At 37.5% G+C, this 13,596-nt stretch overlaps 1 protein-coding gene across 1 annotated transcript in view; it reads left to right on the top strand.

Moving 5' to 3' along the window:
- The window catches only part of RSPO2 (R-spondin 2), a 150,850-nt gene that overhangs the window by 98,675 nt on the left and 38,579 nt on the right, over positions 1–13,596 (top strand). Inside the window, exons 4-5 of the mRNA XM_032415796.1 lie at positions 1,367–1,510; positions 3,483–3,671. Coding sequence (XP_032271687.1) covers positions 1,367–1,510; positions 3,483–3,671 — 333 coding nt within the window. The remainder of the gene's footprint in view (positions 1–1,366; positions 1,511–3,482; positions 3,672–13,596) is intronic.

Genomic DNA, 13,596 nt, shown 5'->3' with positions numbered 1-13,596 from the left:
TTCTATTCCATTATCTCTCTGCTTACAGGAACAGTCCATCTTAAGGCTTTTTCTGAATCATTAAAGGACCAAATACAGTAGTGGCATTCAGAGGCTTGTTAAGTGAATAAAAGTGTTGCCATGGAGTTTTCATAGAGCTTTATGTATTCTTAATTGCCATCAATTAAGTCTGTTATAAGTAATATGTACTATAATCTGTTGAAAATCTGAGCTTTTAATTAATCCTCCAACCTCCTTTTTCTTTCCTCTACTTGAAGAGTAGAGTATATTTATTTTCACCTGTGCAAGCCAATTCTCTCTGATCCAGATGTTACTAGCCTACCAGGGAATCTGACCTAGGATACTTAGCCTTTAAATTCATTCTTCTTTTTACACTTTGTTGTAATGTGTGTGGGTTCGTGGAAAAATACGTGTTTCTAATCTGTTGTTTCTATGTGCAGACTGCCTATTACAAGCCAGTTGATTTGCATATGCCATTACAAATCTTCACAACAGCCTCGTAAAGTCAGTGATGTCCCTGTTTTATACAGAAGGAAATAGACACTCAGAGGCCTGTTGTTGTTAAGAGCGGAGCTGGGATTCAAACCCAGACCTAGCAGACCTAAAAAGCACTACTTTTTCACAAACTGCGACTAGTGAAATTCTGTTAGTGCATTATAGAGAAAAGATTACAGATTTAGAAGGCAATTGGTTTGGGGGCCTCTCAGAATCAGCTCAGCCACTATTAGCTGTGTGACTTTCTCTTAAATTCAGGTTCCTTATTTGCAAAATAGGGATACCACTGCCCACCTTGTAGGATTATTATAAAGACTAAATGGAAATGCATGTAAAACCTTTGGCATATTGTAGGTTTTCAAACTAGTGACCTACGCTACCCCTCCAAGTTAAGACACCTTCTGCTGAAAGTAAATGCCAGCACTAACCAGCATTAAACAGGATTTTAATTTACTGTCCTGAAACAGAAGATACTGATTAGAATATTCCCATTGTGTTTTTCACTATAGGTTTTTTGAAGAGCAGAACAGATTTCAATCCCAGCAGCAATAAAATTTGTAGTGGGCGTGTTTTCTTTTTCTTTTTAATCCTTTGTTTTAATCTCATTTGGAGTTGCAAAATTTTCTGAAGGGTCTTATGCTGCCTAAGGCCTAGGCTGGAATGCTGTCTCAGCCTATTGATGTGGTGAGCTGTTGGAAGAGGTAGGAGTGATTTAGAATGTGATGGCATTAGGAAACAAATGAGTTGAACGCATATTTCTTTGACTACTAGAATTTCGATGGAGCTAACTGGTAAATTTGTGAGTGTTATTTGCAAAACAAGTAAATTTCTTTGACTGAAATTTTCTTTTTCTCTTTAAAATTGTTTTTAGGATGCAGAATAGAAAACTGTGATTCTTGCTTTAGCAAAGACTTTTGTACCAAGTGCAAAGTAGGCTTTTATTTGCATAGAGGCCGCTGCTTTGATGAATGTCCAGATGGTTTTGCACCATTAGATGAAACCATGGAATGTGTGGGTGAGTAGTTTTTCATGTAACTTTCAAACTTTTATTTTAACACCTGTTTCTTGAAAAATAATGCATGCTGGATATATTCAACTTAAAAACAAATTGGTTCTCTTGTTAATTAGAACTGAAAATTATTTAAGTTCTTTGCTGACTTGCTGAATTTTTGGGGCATCAGGACATCGGTAGTCTACTAAATCTTGCTACAAATTTGCTAGTTGTGTGTTGGCTAGTTCAACTATTTAAGTGCTGGTATGGCTTTATCATCTGTAACACATAACCTTTCTTACCTTAAATTATTAATAACTGTTAGAGAAAAGCATTTTGTGTAGAAGAACAAAATTTCCAAGCAGTACCATGTGGTTAACTGTTCTATCACTTTTGTTATGTAGCTTAATTATGGAGCTTCTTGTTTAGCTATTTAAAAAAATTGGAAAGAAATTTTTTGTGTAAAATGGATTTTGTTGATGATTGCATGTTGCGAAAGTATATTAAAACAATGTTTTACTGAATTTATCTAGAATGCATAACTTAATATACATATGTACACTGCTCATGAATAATTAGGAATACACATTTTATAAATTTTATACTTTTGGAGTGTTTGAAAAACACTTTGATATTTTTATACAACTGATGAAAAGGTAAAGATCTATAGTACCTACATTTTGATGAATACCTAATCGAATGAATCTAATCTCCAGGTGTAATGGAATTGTCCCCACCCCCACCCCCAAATTTTATTTAACATATTATACATCTGATATGATCTATAATAGAATTACATATTATAAACGAGACTTTCCATCACCTTAAAATGGAGACTTAAAAAAAAGCAAGAACTTCTTTTCTGCAGAAATATTGTTGAAAGAGTCTGTAATTATATATTTGAAGGTTTGCAGAGGACACCTTTAAATGACAGGTTTTTGAAGAAATGTGTACTTATGTTCCTGTTTATGTGTGGGTTCATACATTCATACAGGTGACACTCTATTTAAAAAGTCACTAGAACAGAATATTCAGAATGTTGAATTTGCTTTTGAGAGGCAAGATCCACCCCCATTACAAATGTTAAGTGGAAACTCTTAAAAAATCCTTAAATATAAAAAATTACAAATAGAGTCCTACACGCTTCCCTGAATAAAAATCTTAAACAGCTTTGAAAAATCTCAGAGTAACCACGATGCCTGCTGAGATCAGAAATGCTAAAATACTGTGTGTGGATTCCAGGCCCGGGTCCTTATCTGCTAGGGCATTTTAATAGTGAATTTGGTGAGGAGGTTTAACTTTGCATATTTTTATCCTTTTATTATCTACCTCAGGGGTTTGGAGGATAGCTGACATTTCTACCATATGAATTTACAAAAGGAGATGCTAAAAGCTTTTACATATAAACAAACATTTTCAAATATCTGACTGTATCTGATTATAGTGAGATAGAGCACCAATTTAGGGAGTGAGAAATACGTACAGTGGTTTTTAGATACCTATTGAAAGAATTGAGATAACCAGAAAATGCAAAATAAGCTCCCTGTCCTTTTCACTAAGTACTGACTTCCAAAATAAAACTAACATACTTGTGAATTACTATGGGGGCATTCAGAATTAACACGTAAAATTATGTTTTCTGTCATTGTTTGAAAAGAGGATCTTTTCCTGTAGGTTTTAGCTGTTGAATCTTTTAAAGAGTATATATTTCTGTGTCTTTAGAATGGACCAATAGCAGTCCTTCAAAAAATGAACTAAGACAAATACAAAGTAATAGTTTTTAAATTACTTATGTGGTAGTTGCTTATTGTAGATGAAAGTAACTCTATGGTTCAAAGTTGAAGCATCCAAAAGGGGAATACAGGTCTTTGTGGGCTGTACAACTTAATTTATCTGAAGGGGGGAGTGGGGAAACACAGCTATATAAATTTGATGGCAGCGGGGCAAATGGAGACGGAATTGTTATCTGTGTTTGTATTTTTTTTTTCTTTATTAGAAGGATGTGAAGTTGGTCATTGGAGTGAATGGGGAACTTGTAGCAGAAATAATCGCACATGTGGATTTAAATGGGGTCTGGAAACCAGAACACGGCAAATTGTTAAAAAGCCAGCAAAGGATACGATACCATGTCCAACCATCGCCGAATCCAGGAGATGTAAGATGGCCATGAGGCATTGTCCAGGAGGTGAGTTTAGAGAATTCCTGTCCTGCGTGGGCTGTGTGCTTTCTGAATTCTCCTCCCCCCAGAGCATTCATCCACAAAGGAAACCTAATAATATCATCAGTGACAGGGTAAAATTTCACACTGTACTCACTTTAGAGACAAATGCTTAAATTGTGAAGAATATAAAGTGAGTATTTCATTTTCATGATGCCTCGAGAATGATTTAGAAGAGTGCATGACAAATGAACTTTCTAAAATGAGATTTCTAGAAGAGAGAGAGAGAGAGAGTGTGTGTGTGTGTGTGTGTGTGTGTGTGTGTGTGTGTGTTGCTGATGTACCATAAAAGCGGGTTCTTAGGAAATCAGGCCTTTGCAGATGTTTCTCTGAGGGAAGCGGCCAACTTTCAGTTGAGAAGAGTTTAGATTAGAAAGGTTTATGAAATCTGTAAAATCATCTGCATCGTTACTAGTTGAAGATGACAACTTAAAATAAACTTGCCCAAACACTGGGAAGAATAAATGTTGTCTTAATGTTACCACAATTAGCCGGTTCCCTTTGTTTTGATAATAATTTGTAGAAAACAGCTACTGGTATGTGTGTGTTTATTCATGTCTTTGTAGTAATTGTGCTGATTTGCAGTAATTATTCTGTAATAACAGGATTCGGCCCATTTACAAATTAGGAGAAGCGAACATAGCTCAGGTGCTGGAGGAAGCCAAGTCAGGGTGGGGAAATGCAGTTTTTAGCATTGTCGCTGTGGTTCTGAAAGCATCATCGCTTGCTCTCATTTTAACACTAACAGATGCTATGTTGCCAGAGATGAAGTGGGGATTTTTCTAGTGCACAAAATAGAAAAGCAAAAAAGAAAGTGGTGTTTGGAAAATTGCCCTTGAAAATAATCAAAACGTTTGTTTGCCTTCATTCTCACTGTTGGTGCATAGCTTTCCAGCTCTGTGGCTGTAGCCCAGAAAGAGAATATATATCTGCTTAAATGGATTTATATTCCTATCGGGCTTCCACATAGGGACGTCTATGATCCATGGAGGAAGACAAAGCTTTTAAGACTTGAAGACTCCGGTTGGCTTTTGAGAACTATTAGATCCAGATTCAGAAGCTACTATGAGGAAGGCAGCTTTCCCTCTTGAATTAGTTTTGCTTTTCTTTGCCGGGTCTTTGAAACAAAGTTTTTTTGGGTCTGCTTTTCACTAACAAGGATGGTTTTGTTCAGTTAAACTGAGTATTTTTCAGTCAAAATAAAAGAAAATATTTTCTTACAAAACTAATAAGCCACTTCTTGGATAGCTGAGAGCATTTAACCTGCAACCTTGTGCCTAAAAACAAACCTGATGTATTCAGGTATTGGAAATAAAGACTTTCTTTGTTGTATATTGTTTATGTAACTACCCCCCACCATTCCTCTTCCAGCAATGTGGTCCCCCAATTGTGGTTTACGTTAATAGCAAAAATTAACCCGAAAATGCTCCTATAACAAACATGCTTATGTGTAACAAGAACCAGCATGTTCCCCTCCCCTCCAAAATTATTTTGACCTAGCTCCGGTCTTGCTGGAGAATTTTGTAGATAACAGCAACATTGTTAACCTCTAATGTTTATTGCATTTTTATATATTTTTTGCTTCCAGCAACAGTATACTGTCTTCATAGAAGACATAACCTGATACTGTCAGCGTTGAAATTTGTCAAAACAAATGTTTGTGTGTCATCTGCTAATATCTTTCTGACAAGTGAACTAGTAATGAACTCTGATTTAGCTCATATTTAGGTTGTACCAAATATTATTTACTAGGAGAGAGCAGCTATCACTCTAATCCCTGTATCTACATTTTCAGTTGAATAAATTAAATATTTATATAACCTTTAAAGTTAGTAGGTTAAAAGGTGAATTAGAATTTGTTGATTGGTTTATGTTTTGTAAAAAGAAAACAAAAATAGAATTGTTGATAGAAATGGAAAGTTACTCTCCAATAAAAACTTCTGTTTACAGGAAAGGAAAAGTAGAAAATTAATTTTGGAACTTGAGCACCAATTGATAAAATTGGCATAACTTCCAGTGGAGTATCCCACCTTGCCTCAGGTGAGAGAGGGAAAAGTTCCTCTCTTCCATAGGTCATGGTGATTAATGGAAGAATGGAGAAGAAAACCACTTTAACCCATTTTACATCTTGACTTGATTTCAATGATCTGCTTTGACAAACCATGCAAAAATGTAGTCGTAATCAGGTTGGGAATACAGGCATTTTTCAGATCTTTTCAACATATGTATGGATTTCTCTCCTGTTGGAGCCAATCTTAACCTGATTGCACACAAATGCAGCCTTAACCTCCTTCACACTAAAGCACTAGCACATTAAAATCAGCTGCTTTTGATTACTGGAAGGCATGAGTTAGAGGTCAGCGAAATGGAATAGTCACTAAGTGTATAAGATATTACACTGAAATCTATTAAAAACAAGACAATAAATGGCTATAAGATTAAAAAAAGTATATTTTAGCTTATTTTTTTCTTAATTATTGCCTGCTTATTTGCTTTTTCAAAAAAGAAAGAATATCTGGCAATATCTTAAGTCGTGGATTGATTTACACTTGAAGTTACTCAGTGTTCATTCCCTAACTTTTCTTCTTGATTAGTTATCTTTTTCTTTTATTTCTGATGACCTACTTGCAGAGTTTTTTGGGCTTTTCTGACACTCATTCTGGTCTGGCGATCATGAGATCTGGGTCTCTGCACCCTGTCAACTCATTAATTCTGTGACCCTTGGCAAGTCACTTAACCTCTCTTGGCCTCTATTTCCTCATTTTGTAAATTGAGGGTATTGGGGGGGGTGAATTTCTAAGATCCAGTCCAATTCTAAAATCCAATGATGCTAAGACAAATTGCCAAAAGATACTGGCAAGTTTTGTGGTTGTCACATCAGCCCGAGAGCGTTGTTCATGACAAAAGGACTGAATGCTTTTCCAGTAGCCGTACTATGCATTTGCCAAGCCTTTCGCATGTGGCAGCTTTTCACCCTCATCCTGCCACCTCACAGGTAGTCAACCCTCACAGACTAAGCAAGGCTCCTTAAATCGGCCTGTGACCTGTGGTTTAGCCACAGAGATGGTAAGAGGCTAGAGAAAGAAAAGAGAGGGGATCATGAAAGACTGTGATAAAAGGAGGCAAACAGTGAAAAAGAACAAGGAGTGTAGGAAACCGGGGCACAAAAGAAAGGACTACTTACACATGAAGATGGTACTCCTTGCCCATACCTATCTTGCACTCCTCTCGTTCCCACTTGAGCACACTAATTAATGGAATTCATTCTGGAAGGATTGATTAATTCTGTTCGTATATAACCTGGAGTTTCAAATGGGAGGGGTTTCTAGTCTGGACCATGTTGTACATTAGATAATCTAATAATAGAAAAATATAAACATGCCATTATATTTAAATGACAAATGGAAGAACAAAATCATGGTGCTGAGGCATGGAGTCAGAAGATGTTCATGTGCAGAGGGAATTGTCATTTGGGTAACTGTAACCTTCAGGATTGGCCAACATATTCTGTCCCATGTGTATGGCATTCCTTGTTATTTTTTAAGGTCCCATGACAACTAATCTTAATTTATCAGATATTATTGAGCACTGCTATGTACTAATCACTGGTCCAGGCATGATACTACTCAGAGTCTCTACAGAACTTTTCTAGTGGGAATCATGACAATAAAGAAGTAAGTGGGGGAATTTGTAATTTCATGTGGAGATGGAGACTGGCAAGAAACATAAAGCAGGATAATCTAGTAAAAGATTGAGATGGGAGTGTATTATTTTATGTAGGGTATTCAGAGAAATTGAGGGAGTAACATTTGATCAGAGATCTGAATGAAGGAGACCTTCTGAGGAGCTAAGGAAAGATTTTTTTTTAAGCTATTGACGCAATGGTTGTTTGTGAATGTCCTTGATTCTCCCAAATTACATTAGGGAAGAGGAAGGAACTGCAATCTGGGGAGGCTCTGACTGGTCCAAGGCAATACATAGCAAGTTTCTAGTGTTAGAGCCAAGAGCAGAACCAGAACTTGCTGCCTAGGAAACCCAACTTGTTCCTTGTTCCTTATAATAATCCAAGATAAAGCTAGGGTTGTCTATTAAAGAAGCCAACTTTAAACTGTTTCTCCCCCAACCCAGACACATCATCTTAATTTTGCTCTACAAATACTTAAAAAAAACAAAAACAAAAAAAAAACAAAAAACCTGGTGCCCTGCCATTGCCACCCCCTCCCAATATCTTCCAACTTGAAATAGTAAAACATAGCCTGAGGGTCATTTCATAAACACCAAAGTATTGAACCACTGGCTTTGCTTTGATTCAGCCGCTCTTACAAAGACCCTCTTCTTTAATTTTAGTGTCATTGGTCCTCATTTTGTTGGGGGGGAGGGGAAGTGTGACTTCCACATTATTCTTTCCATCATTAGTGTTTTGGAGTCACCCTCTGGGCTAGCCCCTCGTTCCCTGGCCTGCACAGCAGCTCTGGGGATCTGAATCCCACCGCCCACATTTTGGGCTCTGTGCCCAGCATGGCTTTTCTCTTTCTGACCCAGTCAAGCAATCAGACTGATAGCGTAATTTAGGTGATGCTTTGACATACACTCTGATCGCTTTCTGTCTCTTTTGCTTGTGGTTGCCTCCACTCACCGGGCCACAGTTATTAGTAACGTTAGGATGCAGTTCTTTAAGCCCTCGTCAGATTTTCTCAGATTTCAATTTGAAAATAACTCCTTCCTCTTACGAGACATTACTTGACCCTCATCTACTTTTTTTTTTTTAAAGTGGCTTTTAACTTGATAACAAAAGAAGATATTATTTAGCAACTTAGAAACTTAATCTCTGCAAACATCTACTTTTTAAGAGGCAATAGTAAAAAGACCCCTCTAATCTTTGTTTTCTGTATATAAACTGACAGCAACATGTGGACTAGGTATTAGATAATACTAAAGATGGTTGTGGATCGTGATGGATTGAACTGAGAGCAGGAAATAAGCACATTTGCAGGAGGATAGGGTCAAGAAAATATGCTTTAGACATATGTTCTTTATTTCTCTATATTTTGTTTACATTTGAGTTGCAATTTATGTGGTCTGTTTTATACATGCCAGCCTTAAGAGTAGTTTGGAAGAGAATGGATAAGAGAAAAACCTCTTCTAAAAATTTCAGAGTTGGCAGGAACATGGGTACTGGGGTTATTCTGTGAAGAAGAGAGCATCTAAAAAGGGGGTTCTTACTGCCTCTCTGCTCTGCTAAATAGCTGATGATTTGTGTTAGTCACTTTAAGCAGGTTGTACTATATTTCCCAGGTACTCTGGATACATGGCAGCTAATAGTAATGTTTATGGAGATTATAAACAGGGACGGTCACCCATAAGCAGCTACATTTTAAATGCCAATGTATACTTATTATATAAAATGGACATTTAACAAAGATCCACCTGTCTCTAAATGTTTCTCTTAGTAGGTACAGTGTCCAAAATTCCTGCCTCAGTGGTCTGAACAATGAGCCTTTAGGCAATGTCTTGGGAAGTGCTCCCGCCCTCTTTGCCCCCTTGCCTATCCCTTTTTAATTTTTAAAATTTGTTTCCTGGAAAGTGGATAGGCATCATATATAACCTGGAGCATCACCACTGGGACCTGTTGGCACTGGCGGTGGTGTTTTTGTGTTTGTTGCTTTTTAGCAGTGATTTCTTTCAGATTTACTCATTCTCACATTTCAGAGGGTGTAAGGGTGTAAGGCAGGAGAGGGACAGAGAAGCGGGCTCTAATGCAGTATGCACTGGAGAAGAGGAAAATTTGTGAGGGCAAAACAAAGTACGGTCTTGGACATAGACCTAAAAATCTAAGGGTGTGCAAAGCACTGATGACTTGCAGTCTGAGGGAAGGGCTAGAAGGCCCGTTTCCCTGCCAGTTTCATTTTGAGCCTGTCTTGGTGCCAGCCTTGCTTGCCCAAGGGGCTGGGGAGCAAGCAAGTGAAAGAAGCCACACCTTTGTGCGACTCTCGACAGCCTCCCATCTGGGAGCTCTACTAGCCTCATTTAATTACAGTCCGGGGCAACATGTCCTAGTCTCTTTTTATGGGTACTTGTAAAAAGGATTTCTCAACTACACATGCCACTGATGTTCTGTGTGTAACAAGGCAAGGGCAGGAGAATTCCAAAGGGGACTTTCTCTTATGAATTTGACACAGCAGTGAGCTACTCTGATCTTAATGTAAAATATATAAAGCATTTTTTACAACACTCTAAAATAAAAACAACTTTAATAGGACACACATGGTGTCAGTGGTTAAGATCTACCCCCCACCCCTTTCCAGGGGAGTTTTTTTTTTCCCTTTTGAGATAAGAACTCTGAAGTATAAATCCCCTAATGGTTTCTTAGAACAACTTACTTTCCTCATCAGACACCTCTCTAGAATCTTTAAATGATGTTGATAAAGAGGGTGCAGGCGGTTTACTCATGGAGATTTCCTGTAAATACTTAGCCAGCTACTAGACTGACCTAGAGCTGTAGTTGCAGATATCGTCCAGGATCAGGAGGCAGAAAGAAAACATTTCAATGGAAATAATGACAGAGTTTTACTAAAACTCAGCATGACTCATGTTGTCATCATACAGAAGTGGTTAAGATGATAAAATTACTCTGTGCAATAGAGTGGGGCAAAAAGGTTCAGGTGGCAAAAGTTATTACCATTAATTTAAACTAAAAATGTAAAGGCAGTAGGTTTTGCTTTACAATTGACCTGTTTATGTAGTACTTGGACCTACTATTTCTGTGTGTCAGTATCATTTTCTTCTATTTGAGGACTTTGGAAACTAGGAATAAGATATTTGAACTTGTATAGTCAAGAGACATTTAATTGATGTTATGCCCTTATGTCCTCCATTAGTCAAAGGATTTAATAACAATGTAAAAAGATATTTAATAAACAAAATTTAGACATCAGAACTAGGAAAAACTTATAATAGGAGCTCAGGACTAATAAAGAAAATAGACCATATGAATATATGTTGGTTGAAACAATTGAGCCAAAAATTTGACCTTGGGTTTCCTACCTAAGGCAAAGAGGAAAAGTTAGATATGGCTCTTTCTATCTTAATTTCAAATAAATGATTAATTATAAAATACAACATAATTTAATAATAGCTCCTGGGGGAAAATCCGTTATCATATATATGTATATGCACACAACATACATACATAAACATATTAATATACACATATATGCATATGTGTGTATGTGCATGTATATATATACATATACATGCACATACATATACACAAACATGAGTACCTATTCCAACTTCTAACACATGAAAGTATGTGTATGTGTGTAGGCAGGGTAGGACCTGCATCATAGAATTAATGATTCTTACAGGAAACATTTCAGTTCCACAGAGAGACAAACACTAAACAGATTTCTCAAATGAGGAATCACATCCCGAGTAATGAATGGTATGGTGGACAGTGTCTTTACCAATATCCGTATCCCCAGCATATGTTTTCAGAAGACAGAAGGCATCTTGGGAGTGTTTATTCCTCAACGTAAGCTGAAGACATAATTGCAAAAGTTTAACCAAAGTCATTCTACTGGCCTGGGCAATATGAAATATGGAATCAGGATTTGTTGACTTATCAGTTATATTTGAGTACAATTGTCTAGTAGGTTCTTTTAGTAAATATTGAATACATTTAGAACTTCATGGTATCTAGAGAATCCAGAAAATGTATATTTGTATTGAGGGTCAGTTACCCTTTGAACTTGTCAATAACTGTGGTGTCTTTTCTATATAGTAAGATGTCCTTAAGTAAGATCAGGAGTTGCAGGGGCACCTGGGTGGCTCAGTTGGTTAGGTGTCCTGACTTGGTTTTGGCGGGGGTCATGATCTTGGGTTCCTGAGATCAAGCCCCAGTTCAGGCTTCTTACTCAGTGGGAGACTGCTCGAGATTCTGTCTCCCTCTCCCTCTGCCCCTCCCTCTGCTTGTGCATGCATGCTTGCTCGCTCGCTTGCTCTCTCTCTCAAAACTTAAAAAAAAAAAAAAAAATCAGGAATTGCGTATTTAGATGAGTTATTTATTTCTAGTGACTTATCTCAAACCTTGCGCTAATATTTTTAATAGCCTTTTTTGTTTTTTTGTTCTCTAAGGTTGGCCTTCAATTATTTTAATCTGTGAAAACTATTTGATATGAGAGAACCACATAGATTTTGTGTAAATGCTTACTAAGTGTAATTGACTTTATTAAAATATGTTGTCAGGTACCTTCTGATTTCTCTTTTGAGCCTACTTCCCCAATATAAATCAGGTAGTAAGTCTGGGGCTGAGTTTCTAACCAACCCATGATTTTTCCATCGCCATGTCTGTAGGTTCATCAAATCAATTATTTAAACATCTATTAACACCTATGTTCTAAAGAAATGGGCAGAGTAAGAGTGATATAAACAAAAGAGTTTATAGTCTCAAGAAGAAAATGCACATTACAAAATAACAAAAAAAAGCAAGGTTGAATTTGTAAATATAGGCATTGTTATAGGCTCTGATATTATAGAAAATAGCATTTTTAGCTGTTGTGGCCAGGAAATGCTTCCTGAAGAACAACATTTACATTATATTTGGGGGGGGGGTGGAAAACACGCTTAAAAAAAAGGGAGGAGATCATTTTTTTTTAAAAGATTTTTATTTATTTATTTGAAAGAGCAAGAGCATGGAGGGAGAGGGAGAAGCAGACTCCGTGCTGAGCAGAGAGCCTGACGTAGGGCTTGATCCCAAGACCCTGAGATCGTGACCTGAACCCAAGGCAGACGCTTAACTGACTGAGCCACCCAGGCACCCCAAGGGAGGAGATCATTTTAGACTGAGAGAACATTGTGGGGAAAGATACAGATGCCAAAGGGTGCCTTCTGTGTCCCAGAGAGGGTGAGCAGAAGAACCTGGCTGTGGCTGAGTTTGTCAGGGGCAGTTACAACAGCTCACAGCAAAACTATCAGTTGCATACTGATGGTGAAGTGCTTCTATGGAGAGGACAGGATTTTTCATTTTACCTAGTCCACCGTGGAGAGCCATAGGGCACTTGAGCTTTGGAGGTATGTTAGCAGAATGCTGGTTGAAATGGAAGTGGCTGAGGTTGTGTTGGTGAGGTGGAAGGAAGTAGACTTCCCATCCCAAACCTGGGGCAGGGCATTCAGCAGAGTCTGACTGTGGGAGAATTACCAGAGAATACTTACAGGTTCTAATGTTTATGCATTTTTCTGTTCTGCTTGCTTTTCTAAAGAGTGCAGGCTTTGGTCTTGACTTGCAGTCCACTGTGACCCTTCTATCTTTTTCTGCCAACTTTCTTAGCCAAGCTATTCCCCAGTTTGTATTAGTGCAGTCTATTTTTGTAAAATCTAAGCACATTTTGCATTCACCCTAACTGAACTATATTTACTTTCTAACTGCTACTTTCATTTGCCATTTACCAAGACCCTTGGATGTATTATTCCCTATTTTCTAGCTTATGATGTTAACCTCCTGATGGATTTCCCTTACAAGCCAGCTCGAAGTACTCTGAAAATTTAAAGTATATCCATTAAAAATTATTCAAATCAAAGATGAAAATGTTCCTACGAGGCCCAATTTCAGTTGTATAATCTAAGGTGGTTTTATCTAGCATGTTGTTTACTAGCCACTGCGTGGTGTTGGGTTGAGAAGGATTCTGAGTTAAATTCTGGGTTCAGGGGAAAACTGTATAGTTATCAATTTGTGGTGTTTACAGCATAGAAAACAGTGTATCGTGTATTCTCCCTAATTCTAATCCTTTGATGATTCCTGCTCTTGGCTTTCTCTGGTCTTCCCTCCAACCCCCCAACACACACTTGGATGTCTTTGACAAAAATTCATCTAGCTTCTATTTTATACCTGTAG

The sequence above is a fragment of the Phoca vitulina genome, unplaced genomic scaffold, assembly GCF_004348235.1.
Source record: "Phoca vitulina isolate PV1807 unplaced genomic scaffold, GSC_HSeal_1.0 scaffold18, whole genome shotgun sequence".
Lineage (NCBI taxonomy): Eukaryota > Metazoa > Chordata > Mammalia > Carnivora > Phocidae > Phoca > Phoca vitulina.
This window is presented reverse-complemented; position numbering and strand designations above follow the sequence as displayed.